At 36.2% G+C, this 22,613-nt stretch overlaps 5 protein-coding genes across 8 annotated transcripts; 4 read left to right on the top strand and 1 right to left on the bottom strand.

The window, feature by feature from the left end:
• The first annotated feature begins 1,938 nt into the window (after positions 1–1,938).
• Positions 1,939–6,755, top strand: LOC140968702 (uncharacterized). 2 transcript variants are annotated; one of them, XM_073429760.1, is made up of 6 exons: positions 1,939–2,373; positions 2,462–2,615; positions 3,147–3,285; positions 4,347–4,383; positions 4,936–5,221; positions 5,557–6,755. In XM_073429760.1, exons 1-6 carry the CDS (start codon positions 2,200–2,202, stop codon positions 5,580–5,582), a joined length of 816 nt encoding a protein of 271 aa, XP_073285861.1. In that variant the 5' UTR covers positions 1,939–2,199; the 3' UTR covers positions 5,583–6,755. The 2 variants fall into 2 exon arrangements, with proteins under 2 accessions (XP_073285861.1, XP_073285860.1); XM_073429759.1 differs by having other exon boundaries at positions 2,462–2,624.
• A 1,231-nt stretch (positions 6,756–7,986) lies between these two features.
• On the bottom strand, positions 7,987–11,707 carry LOC140968745 (SUN domain-containing protein 4-like). Of its 2 annotated transcripts, none has more exons than XM_073429840.1 (5): positions 11,271–11,707; positions 10,241–10,466; positions 8,613–9,853; positions 8,449–8,534; positions 7,987–8,370 (listed from the first exon to the last, which is right to left on the bottom strand). In XM_073429840.1, exons 2-5 carry the CDS (start codon positions 10,398–10,400, stop codon positions 8,118–8,120), a joined length of 1,740 nt encoding a protein of 579 aa, XP_073285941.1. In that variant the 5' UTR covers positions 10,401–10,466; positions 11,271–11,707; the 3' UTR covers positions 7,987–8,117. The 2 variants fall into 2 exon arrangements, with proteins under 2 accessions (XP_073285941.1, XP_073285942.1); XM_073429841.1 differs by having other exon boundaries at positions 11,634–11,650.
• A 741-nt stretch (positions 11,708–12,448) lies between these two features.
• LOC140968762 (uncharacterized) lies at positions 12,449–14,611 on the top strand. 2 transcript variants are annotated; one of them, XM_073429863.1, is made up of 4 exons: positions 12,449–12,581; positions 13,309–13,520; positions 13,762–13,939; positions 14,041–14,608. In XM_073429863.1, the coding sequence occupies exons 1-4, from the start codon at positions 12,548–12,550 to the stop codon at positions 14,184–14,186; spliced, it is 570 nt and encodes a 189-aa protein (XP_073285964.1). In that variant the 5' UTR covers positions 12,449–12,547; the 3' UTR covers positions 14,187–14,608. The 2 variants fall into 2 exon arrangements, with proteins under 2 accessions (XP_073285964.1, XP_073285963.1); XM_073429862.1 differs by lacking the exon at positions 12,449–12,581 and adding an exon at positions 12,777–12,980 and having other exon boundaries at positions 13,298–13,520; positions 14,041–14,611.
• Positions 14,612–15,416: 805 nt separating this feature from the next.
• On the top strand, positions 15,417–18,765 carry LOC140968831 (4-hydroxy-tetrahydrodipicolinate reductase 2, chloroplastic-like). Its single transcript, XM_073429951.1, has 8 exons — positions 15,417–15,742; positions 15,816–16,053; positions 16,224–16,357; positions 16,434–16,508; positions 16,878–16,979; positions 17,766–17,875; positions 18,019–18,106; positions 18,527–18,765. Exons 1-8 carry the CDS (start codon positions 15,527–15,529, stop codon positions 18,593–18,595), a joined length of 1,032 nt encoding a protein of 343 aa, XP_073286052.1. The 5' UTR covers positions 15,417–15,526; the 3' UTR covers positions 18,596–18,765.
• A 2,011-nt stretch (positions 18,766–20,776) lies between these two features.
• LOC140968796 (uncharacterized) lies at positions 20,777–22,436 on the top strand. Its single transcript, XM_073429905.1, has one exon. The coding sequence runs from the start codon at positions 20,822–20,824 to the stop codon at positions 22,256–22,258; it is 1,437 nt and encodes a 478-aa protein (XP_073286006.1). The 5' UTR covers positions 20,777–20,821; the 3' UTR covers positions 22,259–22,436.
• Positions 22,437–22,613: the final 177 nt, after the last annotated feature.

The following is a 22,613-nucleotide window of genomic DNA, read 5'->3' as shown; positions in this document are numbered from 1 at the left end:
CATAAAAATGTAAATACTTAAAACAAGCCACATAAAATATCAAAATAGAAATCGTTATGTTTCTCCGTCCCATCGATATATTGCGAAAAACGGAGTTACGCATCCAATGTTTTTGCCTGGAATTTTGACTCGGTGAAGGTCGTTCCTGTTCCAGCAAACCATGGATATCATATCAACAGAGCTTTTGTTCTCGATGGTACGAGTTCTGTTGTTACATCCATTTGTGATGTTCTTGCGTTAGCTTTATGGGATTAGAGAAATTATCGAGAAAATCTGGTGTGAAATGTGAGGTGACTGTCCGACTTCAGAACCATGCGATGGATCTTCACAAGTTCATAGTTAATTGGGCATTCTAAATGACCAAATGTATATAATCGAATTCTAAATGACCAAATGTATATAACCGAATGAAATACTCCTTTGTGTAGTTTACATTTAAACATGCAAGTGAATTTGATCTTCGTAGGTTTGGGTCGAGAAAGCGAGGATCAAAACGGGTATCAAGATGGGGATGAAATTTGGAGATGAAATTGAAAAAAAAAAATATCAGTTTTTTCAAACTATTAAACGTCCAATTGGTGTGATAATGTAGGTGAGTGTTGTTAACACCCAGTTACAATTATTTGAACCAAATGTTGATGCTCTTATGTATTAGATTAGATGATGTGGCACTCTTACCTATGGAGAATCCAATGGTTGGCTCATCGGTCAAAGTAAAAGATAGTGGCGGTTGTCATCAGTCAAATAAAAAATTGGATAGTGAAGACTGAAGAGACATCTTTTGACTGTATATAATTCAAGAAGCTGCTTAAAATGAAATGTAATTCGTTGGGAGTTTTTCTTATTTTGTAATGATGAGCCTTACAAAATCGTGAAACTTATTGGACTCGGTGCCTTGTATATAATATTATTTGTGGTGTTTTGAAGATAGTGAATACAGAGGATTACATTTAAATATGATATAGGTGGTATCAGCATGTTGGTTTTATTTTTTGAAGAAATATTTTTTGTTCATATAAATCTTATTGTTGATATTTTAATGATATATAACAATTGGCATGTTATAAAACTACAAAATTGACATAGTATTTCATCACCATTGATCAGTATAATATATATAGTTTTGGAAGATCGTGGATGTTGGTTTGGGTTCTGACTTTTATATTTTTTACTTATTATTATAAACTCCTACTCCCAAAAAAAAAATTATAAAAAAAAATATTGTTTTTGTAAAGTTAACTTCTCTTCTCTATCAAGTGGGCTATTTATTTCTTTGTACGGAGAAAAAGGGGAAGATACATGAGTCTGTTCTGTAGAAAGGAAAAGAAAGAAAATAATTTTGATACCTCATGGATGGGTCCACTGCTCCTGACCTATATCTAATTCAAATAAAAGTCAGGTCATTAAAGGTTCATGTATTCTCTTATAAATACTAGGTTTGAGTGTTTAATTTCATTCATTCACTATATTATTTTCAGCAGCACATTTAGCTGCTCTTCATTTATATCATCAGTCTCTGACTTGAGCATCGGAGGGGTTACGCTGGGATACCCTCCCGGCCCCCTTCTAACGGTCTTATTCGTACTTTCAGACTCAAGGTAATTTCGAAACCTGCGTATGGACTAGTGACATTTGCTGGAATCGGATCCTAAATTTCTCGGGAGTATCAAATTTATTTATTTATTTTTTAAAAAAAAGATTAAGAAAAGTTGAAGTAGAGAGGAGGGAGATATGATTTATTTAGTTTTGATTTATTCAAAATATATCAAAAACTCAATTTTTTAAAAACAACGAGGATTCTGTACACTTAAATATTAAATTAAATTAAATTAAATTAAATTAAAATAAATAAAGAAAGAAGTGGGGGCTGGGCTGGGCTGGGTGTGATTTGTGAATATGATAAGTAATACAATTCAATAATTCAAGTTGAAGATTCTTTTCTTTTAACCCTTTTGTCTTCCCTCCCATTTTTCTCTCTCTAACCTCTTCTTCTTCTGCAACTCTGACCCAATTGTCTTTGTCTCCCACATCCACCCACCCGCTCACCCTCCTTCCTCGCTCTTCTTCTTCTAGTTACTCTTCTACTCACTTGATCGAGATTAATTTCTTCGTTTCTTGTTTGTTATCAGTTTGATCCGGCAAATTACTCGCTGAATTTGTAGATATCGGATCCGATCAGATCACGGGTCACCAATCGAGATGACGCCCACCGGACAGTTCGGAGATACCACTTACACTAAGATTTTTGTGGGTGGGTTGGCATGGGAGACACAGAAGGACACCATGACAACTTACTTCCAGCAGTTTGGTGAGATCATGGAAGCTGTTGTCATCACGGATAAGGCTACTGGTAGATCCAAAGGCTATGGATTTGTACGACTCTCTCATCTCTTTACTTTTACTCGCTAATCAGTTTTTTTTGTTAATAATGGGTGGATGTCTATGATTGATTGCTATGTAGGTTACTTTTCGTGACGCGGATGCCGCTGTGAGAGCTTGTGTTGATGCGAATCCTGTGATCGACGGAAGGAGGGCTAACTGTAATCTCGCGTCCTTGGGTGTTCAAAGATCTAAGACTTCTTCTACCCTCAACACAAAAAATCATAATAACAACGGTAAATTTGGTGCGTCTGTGTATGTCTTGTTTTCCTTTTATTTTTCTTTCAAGGCTAATTAGAATAGGTTATTCTGTTTATGACTCTCGTATGGCCGTATCTACGAATGAATGACTTCTCAGTTCTTTGATGCATACACAGTGTAGTGTTATTACAATTTACGAGATGGTCATTAACTTGTTGGGATATCATGGAGAGTTTTATAAACGTGGGATTGAAGCCAATATGCCTTTAGCTTTAAGTCAGGGTCCTCTGTTCTTTGTTATTGGTTTGAATGTATGAATTGTTGAGAAATGCTTTACAACCACAGCTTAGTTGGCACAAGATATGACGGGTTGTTCTTTCATTCCAAGGCGAAGGCACTTTCTACTTTATTTGCGTGTAAATTTTCTTCACATAAAGTAAAAGGTCGCTGTCCGGTCTGTACTGAAATGTAAAATTAAATTTCCTTCTGTCATAAAGAATTATGTGTGAATCAAAGCTCTAGATTTTAGTCAATAATGGGCATTGTTTTTTTTGTTGTGGATGCAGGTGGGATGAGGAACACGAGGGTGATGGGGGGTTTTCATCATCACATTCAGGCTGCCGGAGTATTCAATCAGGCCGCCGGAAACGGCTTCCCTCATTATTCTGTCCAACAAGGGATTCCTAGCTACAATTTTCTCTATGGGTATGTACACGGTTTATAATGTTGGTAAATTCCGCGAATGCGTGTGGGCATAGGCGGATCCACCAAAGGTGATGGTGGCAATCTCCAGTCTGGCGTTAAAAATAATTAATTGTGCATTTTTTCAAAAATTCTAGTTTCGCCCCATTACCATATCGAGCTCTAGGTTTGAGTTTATAGTGCTTAGTATTATTTTGGCTTCAGTTCAAAATGTATTCGAACATATTCGAAATAAGCTCGGAACGTTACTTCCAAAAATATCTGGAACAAAATTCGAATCGGGCCTACAGTTGTACCGGCTCGATTCATTTTTCCATCTATTTGCCCTTCCTAAATTGAATTAAAATTCTGGGACCGTGTCGAGATGGGACGCATACTTTATTGCGCATATTGTTCGCTTTTCCTCCTTATGTTTGTGATTTAAGGCTGCACACACGTGCATTGCCAACTCATTCACACCCAATCTCATTATATTAGCTGGCTAGATAATTGTTTGGTTCTGTTCTATTCACGCATGCTACCTGATATTCCACCACCCTCCATCATCATTTCCACCAAATCACATCTCTCTCTCCTCTTTCTTCTCTTTCTCACACACTCTGTTAACAAAGACAACCTACCGACAAATAATACATGTAATATAATTCTTTCATCTTTCTCTCTTTTGAACGACAGTGTTCTGACCCAGCAACGTCCATCATACTCTTCAATAATCATGAGAAGTTTTTTTTGAGTTGCTATAGTAAATAAGAAACTGGGTGTAATAGATTCCAAAATCAGCTACATGCAAGTACTTTTTTTTTTTTTACTGATTCTCTGTCATCTGGATATATATGCCTCTGTAAAAAGGCCTCATTAACTTTAAATCGGTATATGGATCTCAAAATTTGTTTTAGATGCAACGGCCAACACCCCCTCTTTCTTGCTGGGTCTTCCACCACCTGTGGTCTAATTTACTGATTTGCAATACATATGCTTGATAAATAACAGACTAAATGAACATTAACGTTTTATATCTCCAATTACAACTCTTCTAATCATCCTTGACGAACATTTTCATGCAGGTACGCTCCATTCTCTGCTGAATATGCTTACCCTGCGGTACGTTTGCGCAAAACTAATCCCTGCACTAATTAGTAATTTGCTTCAAAAAGCTAGTTAATGGAAACTACATGGCCGACATTTAAGCCACCCTTTCAGTAAAAAATGGCTTCAAACAAGCGAAGTTTGGTTTTGTGAAGTACCCTAAACGTTTGAAGCACACCATTACTCGTACTCTCTCAATCTCACATGAGAAATCAAAGAGTGGGTTTTTTCCAATCAGGATTTTGAATTATCTTCACTTACTTTTTAAATTACCTTTTTTAAAATAAAAAAAAAATCACATTCAAAATTACTGGGGTTGATAGTCTGGTTTTACTCAACATGATCGTGACATGTACGCTGAAAAGATCATTCCCGTGTATATTTTTAGTTCTAACAGGTGCAAAACATTTCTTGGTTCTCGATATCTAAGCGTGAATTCAAAAAATAGGTCTTGGATAATCTGGAAAATGCAATCTAAATTATTCGTCCAAATGTAGGATGAAAACATTGCATTTACTATGTGATAGAGACTGCACGGATTAATTCAATGTCATAATATTTGTTTAGAGTTATTATGGTGTGTATGGAGGAGCCAATGGAGGTCAGTATCCCTTGTACGGATCTGGGACTGGTGGACTGGTGTCAGGCGCTGCTGCTGCCTACTATCCTTATAATCTCAATTTCAGCGAGGGGTGCGAAGGATCAACTGGATACACCTCCAACCAGGGTCATGGCAGCATTCAGTTTCCTCAACACCTCTTTCAGTATCCAGCAATTAGCTCAGCTGCGGCCCTTTATCCCCACCATTATGGCACCCCTTTATCTATAGCCCCGCCGAGTCCACTGCAATCAGGTATGTTGGTAAATTGTCCATTCCAGTGATCACCCAATTAAGGGAAAACTGTCATTTTTGGTTCTATAACAATGGGGATGTGGCATTTTAGCCGTTACATATTAATGTCAAGCAGCAGTGAAGTTTAGTAAAATTAATTGACGGAAAATAGGAAGAGAATCAAAATTGATAATCGTAAGGACTAAAAATGACACAATCCTGTGGATGGAGTTTGGCAAAAAATGATTTTTTCCCCTAACTAAGATAGCCATTTCTGCTTCCTTGATTTACTCTGTATTCAATTGTGGAACTAGGAACTGCTAGTATCTTTGACAGTGGGCTTTGTTGTGACACAGGGGTAACCATGGCTCTGCATCGTTGAGAGATTCATGCAAAAATGATCAAGAAAGATTCATATTCACTCTCCTCAAAAGCCCGTTTGGCCTAACCATGGTTAATCTCTTCCCATTTCCCTCTGTGGAGGCCCATGCCGCCCTGACCGTGGCATTCTGCTAATCCACACATGGAAATCCAGCCCTTCATAGGGGTTGCATCCAAATTTGGATCATCCTTTCTCCATCTCTTCATGATTTCTCACATATCTCTGGCTGTAGAAAAGGTTTCTGCAACAGAGAATCACAACATAAACATGCATCTCATTCATACCAACACTGGCCTCTTGGCATGCAAGTCAGTAGGCAAAGTGGTTACGTCCAGTTAATACATTGCTTTCGGCCCTGGAAAGGCTCAGAGAGTATCATTTTCAAAAGGCTACATTTCAAACCAGTCTTTTTACTAATGTTTAACAATTAGTTTCAAAATGTTGATCTTGAGATGGTTGAACACTTCAACATCACCTTCCCTGGATATTTCTGCAGATCAGGAAATTAGGGTCCCTGATTTTGTTTTTAATATGCGTAGTCTCAGTATTTTGTAAATTTAAATACTTTTAATCAAATTAGGTTAAAAGATTTTTATTTTTTTCCCACCGATCTATTTCGAACTCTGCTTAATTTTATCTGTCGGTTGGAGAAATGGATCATCTCTTCTTAGGAAAAAGAGAGATTATCCATCCCACCTCGTTTTTTTTTTCTATGTAAGTGTGTGTTTATATATATAATATATATATGTGTATAACCATTAGAATGGGCTAAACTTGTGGAGTTTATCCCTGCAACACAACCGTTAATTTGGATGGATACTTTTTTTTTCGAACTTTAAATCTGCTTGTTTGGAACTCCATGAAATGGTTGTGGAGTTTCAATTGCATCAAAAGTTAGCCCAAAATGTTTTTGGTGTCTCTGGGTTTGACTACTACACTAGCTCATGCATCAACCATGGTTAGGATTCAGGCAGGCCATCTTTGTCTTTAGACCATTGCACTCTCTCTATATGGACAGCAAGCATGCAACTTTATTATCATTTTCTTTTATCAAGTCTGCTATGGTTTGTAATGTAAGTAGGAAACTGGGTCAGAATCGTGCAGTCGATGTTGGTGAACCCACTGTTACTTTTTTTTCTCTTTAATCTATTTAAGAACTGCATTTTGTCTCTACCGAATGACTTTATTTATGTACTAGCGATATCTAACCAAACATGCAAATTGTTTTATGAAGTGGCTAATTTAATATCTTTAACAGTATCTCCACTTACTTAAATGATTCACTAGTTGTGATTATGATGACGTTGATTTATCAACTATAGTAATAATTGGTAGTATTAATAATGAGATTCATGACTCATGCAATGTATTAATTGGATAATGTTATGGTAATACAACATTCCCAGCATATATGGTGGTAGGTCTTGGGCAAAGAGATACGATGATGAGCATCCTCTCTCTTTCTGCTTTTTGCTATTGCTCTATCCTTTAACTTGGACGCATCTTTTAATTTATTTATTCGAATTCTACATTTTTTCGTAAGTTCGAATTCAATCATATGCCAAGTTCGTATCTGTAATTTCATCAGCTTTTGTGTATAAAAAGAAATGTTAGCACCTCACGCACTTGCAAACTGCCAGATTGTGTTATATGCTTCCATATCGTTCAAAATAGTATATAAATTTTTTTACAAGTTTGAAAAAGAAAAAAGAAATTTGTTAGATGCATAGGATATTTCATGAAATTTATGATCTTTTAAGAATATTATCAGTGCAACTTTTTTACATGATCCAACATATGATCTCCATTAAAGTTAATGAGATGCTATCTAAGGGTGTGATCCACAATTTTTTTTGAGTGAATCTCACGTGATGATAAATGCTCATTCTTGAATAAATTCTTCATGTATTGTCCTATATGAGTAAATATTCATTCTTGAATAAATCCTTAAGGTATTGTAATGAGTCGCATGAAAATTTCTCCCAGATTACAAAGAAAGGAAATCACTCCAAAATAACACGTCGTTCAATAAATAATTCAAAATTGCTGGTTGCGTGATACAAAAGTATTATCACGTGAAAAATACTTTTTCCTTAATAATGAATAGTATAATGAAAATTTAGTAATTTATAAACATGAAAAAACATAATAACCATATTTTTAGAGAAAAAAAAAATTGATGGCTTAGCAGAAATTAAGCTTGTAAATAAATTTTTTTGGAGAAAAAATAAAATAAAATTTGAACAAGTAACGTAATACACATTTAATAATATATAGTGGGCCCTTAATAAGAACTTATTTAGGAAATAAATTAACTTGGTATAAAAAAAAAGACACAATCTTCTTTGTTCGTTTGAATATACAAGAATACATGCAAGTTTGATGATTAATGGGATTCTTGTTCTGGGTAAAACCATCAATATGGTCAAACCACATGACTCATCGAGATCGATCATTAAGCAGCCGGTGCCATGTAAGATTATCCATGGACTGAAATGATGGTGGTATGAAGTTTTGAGTTAATATTTGCAAGAACTACAAGGAGAGGATGATCATAGTAAGCGTCGTCGAGAGCAATAGACAAAACCAAGGAGAAGGAGAAGGAGAAGAAGACCTCCCACACCAAAGTTCCCCGGACTTCTCCACATTCAGTTGCCGGGGTGGCCATATCATCTCTATCATTAACCTCATGAGAGCTACGAATCCGAAACATAAACATACAACAAAAACAATGATTCCCTTATTCTCCAAATGCAACTGATTCCTCCCAACTCTTTCCACCTCCAGACTGCAAATAAGATGCAAGAGAAAATGTTAAGACCAACAAATTATATATATTGCAAATTGAAAATCAAATTTATGCAACCTAAGACGGGAGTTTTCTTTGATTATAATGTCCAGCTGCATGGAAACTAGGGCTTTCCAGGACAAAATATCACCAATCTCCTTAATCTGAAACAGCCATGAAAATAATAGCTTATGATATAATATTGAATGGTCTCCATGATCACAGAAGTAAATTTCCCATACCATGTCGTCCTTGCTTTTTGAGAATCCTTGGGTGTCCAACAAGATGTTGTCTAGCAGGAGACCTTTGTCTCCGATTTCTTTATCGAATTGTTTGAATATTTCAGAATATCTGGAGTTCAGCTCCTCTGAATATCGCTCCAGAACAGCTACATTCAAATCCAAAGATCTAACTTTTTTCATTAAAATTTTAAGAACACTGTCTCCATGCATCCTGTTAACCTGTTGTCCCTTGATTTCTTCCACTAGGTCGGGAACACTTCCAACTTTCACGTCAGTTGTTCCAATAGAGGCTTCGGGTTTATCAATTAAATCTTCGCGTGGGTTTTGCATGCTTGACACGGGCTTTTGTTCACTTGATGTTTCTTCAGATACTAATAGCTTATCTTGAACTGAAATGAGGTCTTCGAGCATTTTCTCAACAGCATCAACTCCATACACCTCAAGAACACTGAGTGTGCAGTAGAACTCTGAACCATGATGAGTAAGAAGATTTAGCTTAAGATATCTCACCCATTTTGGGTCCGGAAGAACGAATCTTTGAGCAAGCTTCACATTTGCAGCAGTAAAACTTCCAAGCTCAGCCCATGAATCTGTAGGATAAACAGCACAGCCTTGTAGCTCGAAATCTTTTAGATTGGAGGAATGATGCTCGAAATTTGCTAGTTCAATAGTATCCACCAAGGTTTCTTCGGAAAGTTCTATCACGACAAACTTCTCATCGGTAGAGCACGGATTTCGAAGGTACTTGTCCTTATCACTACTTAAGATATTTGAAGCACCCTTAGCTTCCTTGTTGTAAGACAAGACCTTTGCTCCTTTTGATGCCAAAGCATAATTGTATTCTGTTCCCCCAGGCTCCACTCTATGCATAATGCTTCCAGACTCGTCACTAAGATATCTACTTCTAGAACTCAATGCTTTGTTCCTAAATTCATCGAGGCCAATTGTTGCTGTATGTAATGACCGATCATTTTTATGTTTTTCCTTTTCTGAATATGAGGGTAAATTTAAATTTAGTGCAGATTCAGACTCGGGGCTTATACTTTCCAATGTATCCTGTTTTTCAACATTACTGAAAACTGTTTCCGTATCACTAACGGATGACTTAACAAAGCAAACTTCAGATTCAGTTCCCTCCGAGTGATGCCTATTCTCATGTAATACAGAATTTGAATCCCCATCACACGCCTCTTTGTCTTCATTCCTTGTTCTTGTATCAAAAGAAAGTTCTAGATATTCATCTACATCCACCAGAAGGCAAGCAAAGTTCAGTTGTTGAAAACAAATACATCATGCATACAATAACAATTTCAACAATCTTGATAAAAAAATCAATATAACCACGGCAACAAACTTTGAAGTTAGACAACATACAACTTGTATGATGTGTGAAACCAAGCATTTACCACTACTATTAAAATTATAACTCATAGTAATGGTAAAACTCAAAGTAGTCAAACCAGAATAACATATCAAGCGTTACATTTAGACTCTTGTGCCACATAGCTGACCGTACAAATAACTGAACAATAGTTGCTCCACAACAAGTAACTATCAGCTTCAAACCCGTGAATTGAAAATGTTCGTACTTGTAATCAGTAAAAGAGTTCTTCAAGACGAATACTGACCTTTTCGACCATCACCATGTCCAATCCATATATTCAAGAGGAACACAAGACCCCATAGAACAATTACAAAAGAAAGAGAAACCTTATATAATTGGTTTCGTCCATAAATAGCCTTCTCCAAAGCTCTTCTTTGTAGAAGAGCTCTGCGTGACCTCTGCATTGCACATCAAGTCCAAGTGCTGCTATCAGAGAACCCTTCTACCATAAAAAAAACACCAGTAATATCCTACAACGAAAGTCAAAGGAGCTATTTTAATCGTAATGATAAAGATAATTTAAACTAAACAGGGGAAAGTTGGACGTAAGAATTCCAGTGAAGTTAACCAGGGCAGGAAAGGGGGCAGTGAAACATTTTTGGGGGTGAAACTTGAATTGATGAAAATTACATGAAGAATTGCCAAAAAAAAAAAAATCAATCGGGGTAGACAATAGCCCTGTCTCCCGGGTCAAAAAGGGGTTTAAAAGGTGGACATCGAGAAAAAAGTCTCAATTTCCTAGCCTGAACAATGAAAACGTTGAATTACACAACATAAGTTCTAAGATTCAATTGCTTGCGTGGAATCAAACACCATGTATTTCAAAGGTAAAATCAGCCGTGACAATGAATAAAATAAACCAATGGAAATGAAAATAGATCATAGTAGGATTAAGATCAAAATTTCCATGCACTGATAAAACAAATTAAGCAAGTCCCCGCATTTGCATAACCAGGAACTATAATTTTCTTCATACTGCTATGGATTCTATCAAGGATACTTTATGAACCACGAATAAATTTCACAAGAGGCTGATGCCTGATGATGTGTGTGGTACAGTTTAAACCACTACATATGAAACCAAAATCTATCGGAGCTCAACAACTATGATGTTCAAGAAAAATCTTGTAATAGTCTTGATGGCTAGAATCAAATCGAGGGAAATGAATTGACCGACAAAACAAAAGGGTTTGATTTAGCGATCCAGATAGGCAAGATAGAGCTGGAAGATTGAAAGAAAACGATCTGAATAAGAAGAAAACAATTTGTTTCACCTAAATCCCCTGATTCCAAATCAGGTCCTGGAAATTGTTGAAACTCAAAATCGCCAATCCGATGTCTACACTCGAAAGCTGTATCTGAATCAACTGATTAGAAGAGAGAAAAAGGAATTGATCTTGCTGCTTCCGTCGTACTGTAACGGAATTGAGGGATTGCCTCCACTGAAAGTTACGCCTTTATCAATTAATATATAATAAAATATCAAACCGCGGATGTTGTAGTTGTAGTAGGCGTCTGATTGTCCTCGAATATGAAATTTTACGGCAGTCGCCACCCAGCAAATGGTTTCATTCAGGTGAAAGGAAAAGACAGTAACAACAACAAAGAGGGAAAATACAAAGACGAAAAGAGCCCACTTTCTTGCCGGAAAAATGGAGACTAACACAAGAAATGCGATAATGGCGTCGCTGATTTGCAATGAATTCGGCTCAGATTTATTTCTTTCTTATTTATATATCATAAGTTCCATAAATTAAGTATCAAATTTATATAATACATATTATTTTGCCGACTTGGAAAACTATTACATCATTTATTTAAGGAATTATAATTTTTTTAGAAAGACAAAAATTTGTGTGAGACGGTTTCACGGATCGTATTTTGTGAGACGCGTATCTTATTTGAGTCATCTATGAAAAAGTATTACTTTTTATGCTAAGAGTATTACTTTTTATTGTAAATATCGATAGGATTGACATGTCTCACATATAAATATTCGTGAGACCGTAGACCTACTTTGTTTTAGAATTGCAAACAAAATTGAATGTAATATATTTTAAATCTATATATATACGTGTGAGCTTCATAAAATATATATTGTATTTCTGAACCTGCTGGGTTCTTGGGACGTGGAACTTTTCCACCTTCAGTGATGATTAGGTCTGTGAGTTTCGATCTGTGAATAATACAAAATGAATTTGAATAAAAAAAACAAATCGACGATAGGAAATAAGAGACTAATAATCATAAATATGGTAACTTTATAAACAAATTTATATTTTAAATAAAAATATTGAAGCTTTTATTGAATTTCGGGGAAACCCAACCCATAATTGGGACCTTATGGACTATACTAAACCCAAAAGGCCTAATGACAGGCCCGTACTTTACTTTACCAAATGGCCCACTTGTCTTCCATGTCCAATCCAATCCAATCCAATCCAATCCAATCCACAATACGTTGTCGGATCGCACACCACGCTCCTCACTCTTCGGGTCTCATCCGATAACTCCGTACATTCAGAAATTGCTGCTGTTTCTTCCACAAATCATGGCTAGCAACTCGAGTTCCTCCATATATATTGGTGAGTTATGACCCGATCGCTTGTGTTTTCAATTTGGTTTGGCTGGAAATAATTATTAGGGCATTCGTAGTTTGAAACCCTTTCGTTGCCTTTGTAATTTCTTTTGTACAGTTTATATTGAAGACGTAGTTTCCGTCATTAGTTGCTTAATTGGTTTTCGGAGATTTGGTAATTGTGACTGATGCTCTATCTTTTGTTTGTTCTAATTCTGAAAAAGAAAACGAACTGAAATTTTTATCTAGTAAAGTTTCAATTCATGTTGAAGTTTAGAAAGGGAAGTCTTTTCCTTTTTCTTTTTAATCTTACACGCCAAGTGGGGTTAGGCCGTAAAGCCGAAGAAGTGGTGAAAGACCAGTGCATGAGAGCTTAATTCAACCCACTGTTGCCAATGGATATATTGTAAGTTGTCCACCCCCCTGAAAAGACCACCATATGGCAGTGTTACCTTGCTCTGGGTTGATCATTATTCATCTCCGAATAATTGGCATAGGCATGAGTACGGATCATATTTTCGATTCTGATGCCCGTTCCTTCCCATATCGTCCCACTCACGTTGTTTGATTTCGATGAGAATACGGCTAATAGAAATCCGTGTTTTCATTGATGCGTTGGGAGAAAGAATAGACTTACATTTAGAATAATTCACACCTTTAAATTTTTGCTTTCCGCTTTCTTGGTCGAAGTTGGTCTTGTTTGAAAACTAATAGTCATTGAAGTGCTTGTCCAGGAAACATTGATGATAGAGTGGGTGAAAGGGTACTGTATGATATTCTCATTCAAGCTGGCCGTGTTGTGGAGTTGCATATCCCCCGAGACAAGGAAACTGGCAAGCCAAAAGGCTTTGCATTTGCTGAATATGAGTCAGAAGAGATTGCAGAGTATGCTGTCAAGCTTTTCTCCGGTCTAGTGACACTCTACAAGAAAACATTGAAGTTTGGGGTAAGCCTCTTGGCAAGAGTTTGGAAATTCTGAATATTCCTTTCATTTATTTTTTCTTCAAGATTGGTATCTGGCTTTTCTTTTGATTCCGTAAGGACAATTTTTTACTTCTAAATGACATAAAGAAGCTTGCACATATTTAGATGCCACACTCGTTGGGGGCATGAGGACAACCGGTAGCCTAATTTCTAATAGTTGCTTTATAATGAGCAGCAGTGACGAATTCCATTTTGTGCGACAGATTTCTGGCCAAGACAAGCCATCTGTGAGTTTACAAATACCGACGTCACCCACTGTTAATTCTCCTTTCAAACCGAGGCCACATCCTCTACCAGGTAATCATGGGGAATTCTCACCACAATCTATGGGATTACCAACATCACGCCATTTTCCGGAGCACAGAAGTAATCATGGGCGAGGTGATGAATAATTTTTCCCCTCATTGATTTGCTTGTTTTATTGGATTCTTTATAGATCTGTAACGATTACTTACATTTGTAAGTTTTTTCTGATTTTCCAGTTCCCTTTGATGTATCTGAACGCCACCCCCACCCAACCGTGTACAACGATGGTATCGATTACAGCCGCAGCCACAGATTTCATTTATCCACGTTGGATAACGTCAGTCGTTCTAGGTCACGACGACATGATTTGCGTGACTATTAATTACTACCCTTCTAGATGATTTTATTAAAGATTTGGTTAACAAAGTCTAGAGGCCTAAACTCTCTCTGTGAAATGAGGGAATGTCTATAAAATAAACCCGGTGGATTGTTTCGGCCCCATGGCGAATGAAGGGTTTTCACCTGGTGTAGCATACTTTGCCGTGATATGGTGCAGCTGTTGCTTTGGGCAGCAAAATATGTTCAGTTTCTCGCTATCCAACGCATTTCTCTCATTTGTATGTGTTCATTCATATGCTGAGAGTTCGAACCAAGATTTGTTCAGCCTTGGCTCCATGTTTTCTGTTCAATACCCGTTCGCGTATTGGATACTAGTTTCAAGAATCATGTTCATGCTGGTGCTTTATACATATATATAATATATATACGTACGTATTGCACGTTTACGTGAAGAAAATGGAATTACGAGGTTACACTGTATCAACCTAAGAGGTGACTTTACGTCGGTATCAACCTAAGAGGTGGTATTATGATCTTATCTTAATAAGACATTTGTTGATTACATGTCTTTATTTCATTATATAATAAACTCAAATGTTACAAACTTAATTTATTATGTTATCATTTATCATCTCTATATCCCAGATTGTTTATCATTTCATCCAACTCACACAATTATTCGATTAATTTGTTGAAAAGAAGATATATACTACCATGTTCAACATTTGTAAAATCATTGTATACGTTTAAATTTATGATTTTGAAATAATTTGTCGGTGGAAACAATTATTTTTTAAAAAATAACGAGTTTTTTTTTTTTTAAAAGATGAGGAAGTTTTTAAAATAATATCAACAATAACAATAGTTTATGTAGACATAATGTTTTAACACTGCTTAATTATGTTTAAACTCCCTATAAAGGGAACGAGTTAAGTAAGTATTTGGTTAGTGGTGATGAATTTGATTTTTGTTATAACATTTTTATTGGATGAGTATGTTGTACAAATTTTGTCAAATGTGTCTTACTTATCTAACATGATTTACAGACTGATACATTAAAAGTAAAAATAATTATTTGTTTATCCATCAAATTTTCACATTGAGAACATTAAATTTGTAGAATATTAATTAGTACAATAAAGTTTGGACTATTGATATAATAAAATTTTATTTTTGATCAAGATTAGTATTAATTATTAATTAAAAAATAAAAAGCTTAAAAGTCACCCAGATTAGGCGGCCGAAAAAACAAGATAATATAATAAAAATGGAGTAACTACAGAAATTGCTGGTCGCCCTTTGTGCATACACAAAAAACCCTGCTGTGCTGCCCTTGTTCTCCTTCCTCTCCAAACTCCACGCAGTCCGTCACCCAGGTCGTTAATGGCTTTCCTGGCTGATACCTCGCTAAATATCACCTATGCAATTTCGCAGCTCAGTAATCTACCCCTTCCGTCTTCTTTCTCGCGGCTTGAAAGCTCAGTAGGAATTAGGTCTGGCCACAGTCGAAAGCTTTTCGTGACTATGTCAGGTGCCTCAGTTCAATCTGTGGCATTGTCTCATTCGGCTGTATCAAAAAATGTTGGGATTCCTGTCATGGTAAATCCTTGTTGTGTCGAAGAACGTTATTCACATTTAGCATATAAATGGGTCCACACAATGTTTGTTGCAGGTGAACGGTTGTACAGGAAAAATGGGAAGGGCTGTTCTTGAGGCAGCTATATCTGCTGGACTTGATCCTGTGCCTGTGGCATTAGGAGGTCCAGATGACGCTGGAAAAATCGTGGATGCCGGTGGAAAACAGATTGAAGTGCATGGTCATACGGATAGAGAAAAGATTCTGGCTTCTACATTTGATGATTACCCGAATTTGATCGTCGTCGACTATACTGTTCCGACTGCTGTTAATGGTAAACACTCTTATTTCTTTTCATAGTAATGTTTGATTTCGTTTAGTGTTTATACTTCTGACTTTGAGATGGTTGAGGGTGTTTAATAAATTTGAAATTTTAATGATTTTGCTGCTCTTGCTGTTATCCTGAAATCTGATAATTTTGTGTTATCTTGATGCGGTAAACAGAAAATGCTGCTCTATATTGCAAAGTTGGGGTACCCTTTGTGATAGGAACCACTGGAGGAGACAGGGAACTGCTCTATAAAACTGTGGAGGACTCAAAGGTTTATGCTGTGATCTCACCTCAAATGGGAAAACAGGTGCTAAGAATTTATTTGACTTCGGACTCGTATACTTTTATTGCATTTTAAAACTTGTTTACCTGACCTTTCGTAGGTGGTAGCATTTCTTGCAGCCATTAAAATTATGGCAGAACAATTTCCTGGAGCATTTTCTGGGTATAAGTTAGAGGTATATTTTCTGTACTCTCAATGATAAGATTTTAATAGTATAGGGTTGGTGCATAAGTTTTCGTGGTAGCATTTCTTGCAGCCATGAAAATTATGGCAGAACAATTTTCTGGAGCATTTTCTGGGTATAAGTTAGAGGTATATTTTCTGTACTCTCAACGATAAGATTCGAGTAGTATAGGGTTGGTGCATAAGCAATCTGAAGCCTTTCATCGTGTCACCATTGATCTTGAGTTCTTGGTTTTACCATCATTCCTGTTAATACGTATTTACCTCAACTTAATGGTCTTACTTTTTCTCAGTCTTTTACCTTGTAATCTGTTTTCTAGTTGAAATAAACATATATTCTTACACTCAAATTTTATACAAGGTGATGGAGTCCCATCAAGCAAGTAAATTGGACATTTCTGGAACTGCCAAGGATGTTATCTCTTGCTTTCAGAAACTTGGAGTTTCCTACGAACTAGATCAGGTGAGAAGTTATGGAGATATAATAATAATTATTGTTTTTTTATGGAAATGGAGGTCAAGTCATTGAGGAAATTAGCACCTAGTTATCCCTTTGGCACAAATTAAATTCAACGTGTAAAGAAAAGTCTTGCATGTTTAGTCTTTTTGTTGCTTCACTGTGTTCTGATTTGGATTTGGTGACTTTTTGCTTTTGCGTGAAGTTTGTCTTGAGTTATAATTATACGTAGAATGAAGCTAACATATTTGTGGCAAAATAATCTTTTTGCAACTCTTTCCATTATCAAGTTCAATGATCCAATAATTGTGACCTAGATAATTCATAGGCAGCTGGCTGGCATACCTGTACCTTTTCTATCCTCTCTTTCTTTTTTAGGTAGAAGGATTGATTTATTGTTTTGATATATTTACCCACTAGAAACTGAAACCAATAGGAAGATATCACGGTGTAAGTTGAGGAATGAAGTGTGATAGGAGATCTGTAAGTGAACAAGAAGCATATCGAAGAACCATACTTGGAGTTGTACAAAAAAAAAAAAAAAAACCATACTTCGAGAGGTATGAGTAGAAGAAGTGTGGAATCCATCCTTCACGATCCAACCTCTTTCCTTACCTGTAGAGTTGTTGATTAGCGAATTTCGTTGTTGCTCGAGATCCTTTTACTCTGTTTACTTAAAAACTAGTTAGCATTATCTTATTACCCTGGAAAACCAGGGTTGGCAGCTGTCTTCTCTCGATAGGGACTTGAATGATGTTTTCATAAACAATTCTTATTTTCTGGTCCTATCAGGTATTGCAAATTCGAGACCCAAAGTTACAAACCGAGATGGTGGGAGTCCCGGAAGAGCATTTATCTGGTCATGCATTTCACATGTATCATCTGTCATCACCTGACGGCACGTAAATATCTTCAGTTGACTCGTCATTTCTATTTGATCTCATTTACTTTCAAGTGTAATATTATATATTCTCCATTCACTCTCCTTATTTACTGTTTTTGCTTTTTCCCCCCTTTTTTAAAAAAATACATACGTGGGGAAAAGTGTTTCCTTTGAGTTTCAGCACAATGTTTGTGGTAGATCAATCTATGCAGAAGGTACTGTGGATGCAATTCTTTTTCTTGCCAAGAAGGTAATTCTTAAAATTTCTTTAGCTAGTGTTCGATTTGATGAACTTGTATCATATCCGTTAACTAGTGATCCCAAATCAATTACTCCATTCTTAGCAACTCCATCTTCCTAATGGTTCTGCGATCTGTATCTGCTTTCATCACTCAGTATGTGCATCTCGGTACCAACATTGAATACAACTAAACCAACTCGAATGTCTAGCCTTAATTTTCTTCTCTATCAATGTCACTCGAACTCTCTTAGCATGCTCATTTCTAATTTAATCAGCACACAACCACTCATTTAACTTCTGCACTTAGTAGCTTGTTTCGTCACACGGTGTTATCGCCAAAATACTCATAAGAGCTTTAACTTTTCTTTATTGCACGCGGTTTTATTCTCCTGTGGGTATATTCAAATATAGAGTGTTTCGTGTATACAGGTTAAATCAAATTCAGACAAGAGGATATTCAACATGATAGACGTTCTGCGGGAGGGTAACATGAGATGAAATCTGTGATATACCAACCATTTTTATGCTAGTTGAAGCAAATTTTGGACAACTTTTGTTGTGTTTTAGCTGCTTTAATTTAATCTGTACTCATCTTCTTCAGCTGTTGGAGGGACCACACAAATGTACATAAATTTTTATTTTCAAACCAGTTTGGAATATGTTTCTAATTTGGCCACGATCCAGGAGTCATCAAATTGGCCACTCCACCCGTCCTTCACTTTTTTTGACATGGATGGATATGGTATTCAATGAAAAGTGGCACACTGATCATATATAATAAACAGGATTTTCAAAATTAACCCTAAAAATAAGAAAGATGTAAAAACTTACCGTATGCTTTATTCTCATTTGTTTTTCCTACAACTTCCACATTTGTCTTTTATTTAATCAAGTATTATAATTACCGTCAAATTTTTTTATAAATTGTTAAATTTTTATAATTAGAATATTAATTTAATAACTAAGCATGGTTTTATGCGTAGGATATGAGTGTATGATATATAGTAAAATGATAAATTGAGGATAAGTAAGATGTTATGATAAAATATTGAATCTTTTGGTATGATTTTAATAAAAAAAAATATTTAATTTGTCTGTTGGATTATAATGTCAATATCATTTTTATCATAATAAATTTTTATTATTTCATGATTACTAAGATATTTTTGCACATGCGAGGGGCGAGCATTTAGGTTCGGATGCATGCGAGTTTATTGGGCTTTTAAAAAAATGACAAAAATTTGTATAAGACGGTCACACGGGTCGTATTTTGTGAGACGAATCTTTTATTTGGGTCATCCATGAAAAAATATTTCTTTTTATGTTAAGAGTATTACTTTTTATTGTGAATATCGGTAGGATTGATTCGTCTCACAGATAAAGATTCGTGAGACCGTCTCACAAGAGACCTATCCTTTAAAAATTGTACGAAACATGAAAACTTATTAATTATTCATTTATCAAATGTATCAAAATCCAAACTATACCTAAATATATTGGGTCTGCTTTAATCGCGCACTACCTACCATTGTCGTCAAAGATTAAGAAAGCTAGACGTCAATTTTTTTCTTTTATGTAGTGCATTAGCAAAAAGTCCCATTTCTAACGTATTTATTTGACAACTCAAAATTCATTCACACCACCGGGATCAAGTGTCCACGTAAAAAAATATATAAAACCAACAGGCACGAGCCAGCAAAAAAATAGTTTTCAAAAATTAAAATTAATTCAAATAAATTATATGAAGGATTTTTTCCCACATGGATTGAGTTGCAGTTCATTAATTGGTCCGAACTCCTAAGTGGCCTTCGACTATTTTGTGCCTCCCACCTGTAAAAAAAACAATGATAATTAGCTGCACTATTTGACAAATTTGTGGAGACAAGCTCCACTTTTCCGATCTTCAAATCATTAATAAATAAAGTAAAATTCAATTTTTGCCAAACTTGGGTCTGACCGGTACAATAGTTTTTGGTTATGGTCTAATGATCGGTTCTCAGTCGAGTCGAACCAACAATGATTTATTGTTCGTCGTTCTTTTGTTATAAGGGCATAAAAACTAGTGTTTTAAAAAATGAGCTTAAGCGTATTTAAGTTTGAAGCTCGACAAAAACGTCCGTTTCCAAGAAAAGCGGTCAAACTATAATTTGACCAAATTAAACGTAATTAAAATGTTTAATTAAGCGTATTTAAGCACAATTAATCGTATCTGTTTATTTTTAATTTTTTAATTTGAAGGTATGTCTTTTTATTTTAAAATAATAAATTAGATTTATAATTTAGATGTTTATTTTAAAATTTAATTGTGATTAAGTGTATCTAAGAATGATTCGACAAATATTTAGTATTTTTTAATGTGGTTTAGTTGTAAAAACAAATAAAGATTGTAATTTTGAGATTTTTATGTTTTTATAAATATGAGAATTAATGCATCAGACTTAAATTTATAATATTTATGTATTATTTTATCTATTTATTGATTTGAGATAATTACAATTACACCAAAGATAAAAAACGTTTTTTCACGTTTAAGTCTGTACTAATCTCACTTAAATTTGAAAAAACTTAAAGCTCGATATCCATATGTCGAGACTCTTCACGTTTTTTTAGAACCTTCGTACAAACTCGATAACAGCACATGGTTTTTTGAACGAGTGATAATTAAGATCTCCTTTTAAAAACAGCTATTTTGCCAATACCCTGGTCTCTCCGTGTACGACCAATATGCCTTCTCTTTCACCTCTCTTCAAATTATTCGCTACTCTAACTCTAATACTCAGCCTAACACTCACAGCCTCAGCAGCAAGATGCCATGTGGACGATGAGATCGGGTTGCTGGATTTCAAGTCGGGAATTCGGGCCGACCCGTCTGGTATGCTCTCCTCATGGAAGAAAGGAACAGACTGCTGCACATGGTTAGGCGTCACCTGCCTCAGCGGCCAACGGGTCACGGCTATGTCCATTGCTGGCCAACCCAACAATGCAACCACTACTTTATCTGGTACCATTTCGCCTTCACTTTCGAAACTACAGTTTCTGGATGGAGTCTATCTCATGGATCTTAAAAACTTAAGTGGCCCTTTCCCTTCTTTTCTGTTTAGCCTCCCAAAACTTCTGTATGTTTATATCGAAAACAATAAACTATCGGGTCCTATACCTCACAACATTAGTAAATTGACCCAACTGGACGTGCTAAGCTTGGGTGGAAACCGATTCTCGGGGCCTATACCGAGTTCGATCGGTAATTTGGTTCGGTTGACGCAGCTGAAACTCGGTGGTAATCTTCTGACCGGCACGGTTCCTGTTAGCATTCAACGGCTGAGGAACCTGACCCTACTACATTTGGAGCGGAACCGATTGTCTGGGGCGATACCGGATTTCTTTTCGGGCTTTTCGAACCTCAGAAGTATAAGGCTTTCTCACAACACGTTCACTGGAAAAATCCCAGAAAGCATTTCTGTCTTAGCGCCATTTCTAGGTTACCTTGAGCTCGGACACAACTCCCTGACGGGGAAAATCCCTGATTTTCTGGGAAAATTCCATGCCATGGACACGTTGGATCTGTCTTGGAACCGATTCTCAGGGACTGTTCCCAAAAGTTTCGTTAATCTCACCAAGATCTTTAACTTGGACTTGTCCCGTAATTCTCTGGTGGACCCGTTTCCGGATATGCAGGTAAAAGGTATAGAGTCGTTGGATTTATCTTATAATCAATTCCATTTGAAGAGCATTCCTCAATGGGTTACAGCCTCTCCTATAATATTTTCTTTGAAGTTAGCAAAATGTGGGCTCAAGATTAATTTGGATGACTGGAAGCCTGCGGAGACTTACTTCTATGATTACATCGATCTTTCCGAGAACGAAATAACCGGAAGTCCAGTAAAGATTTTGAACAGAACTGATTACTTGGTGGGGTTCTATGCTTCTGGAAACAAGTTAAAATTTAACCTGGAGAGAGTGAGATTTGTCAAGACCTTGAAGCACTTGGATTTGTCACACAATTTGGTGTTTGGGAAGGTGCCTCCCGCGGTTTCAGGGCTCACAAAATTGAATGTTAGTTACAATCACTTGTGTGGTCAGCTACCGAGGACAAAGTTCCCGGCAAAATCGTTTGTCGGGAACGATTGCCTCTGTGGTTCTCCATTGCCCAAATGCAAATGAAGTTTGAATTGTGGATAAAACTAGCTAGCTAGCTAGCACTACACTGTTTAACTGAGTTTTGTGGTTATTTGTATTAGTTAAAAGTAAATAAAGCATTGTGAACACAGGAACTGTAAGGAGAGTGTCACACAATGATGAATCTCTCGCTGAGCAGCGAGTGCTGATTAGTGTTTCAATGGATAGTAAGAAAGAGTTGCATAAATTTTATTTCTCTGCAATATTTGATTGTGACTTCTAACAACAGTTTCCCGCAATTTAGATCTAGTCTAGTCATAACCCCTCGACTCGGCCACCTTGATGTTGGCCCTCTTATCGCATGTTTGCCAACTCTCTAACCCGCAGGTCGGTCGTCGGC

The sequence above is a fragment of the Primulina huaijiensis genome, unplaced genomic scaffold (assembly GCF_012295235.1).
Source record: "Primulina huaijiensis isolate GDHJ02 unplaced genomic scaffold, ASM1229523v2 scaffold37775, whole genome shotgun sequence".
NCBI lineage: Eukaryota > Viridiplantae > Streptophyta > Magnoliopsida > Lamiales > Gesneriaceae > Primulina > Primulina huaijiensis.
This window is presented reverse-complemented; position numbering and strand designations above follow the sequence as displayed.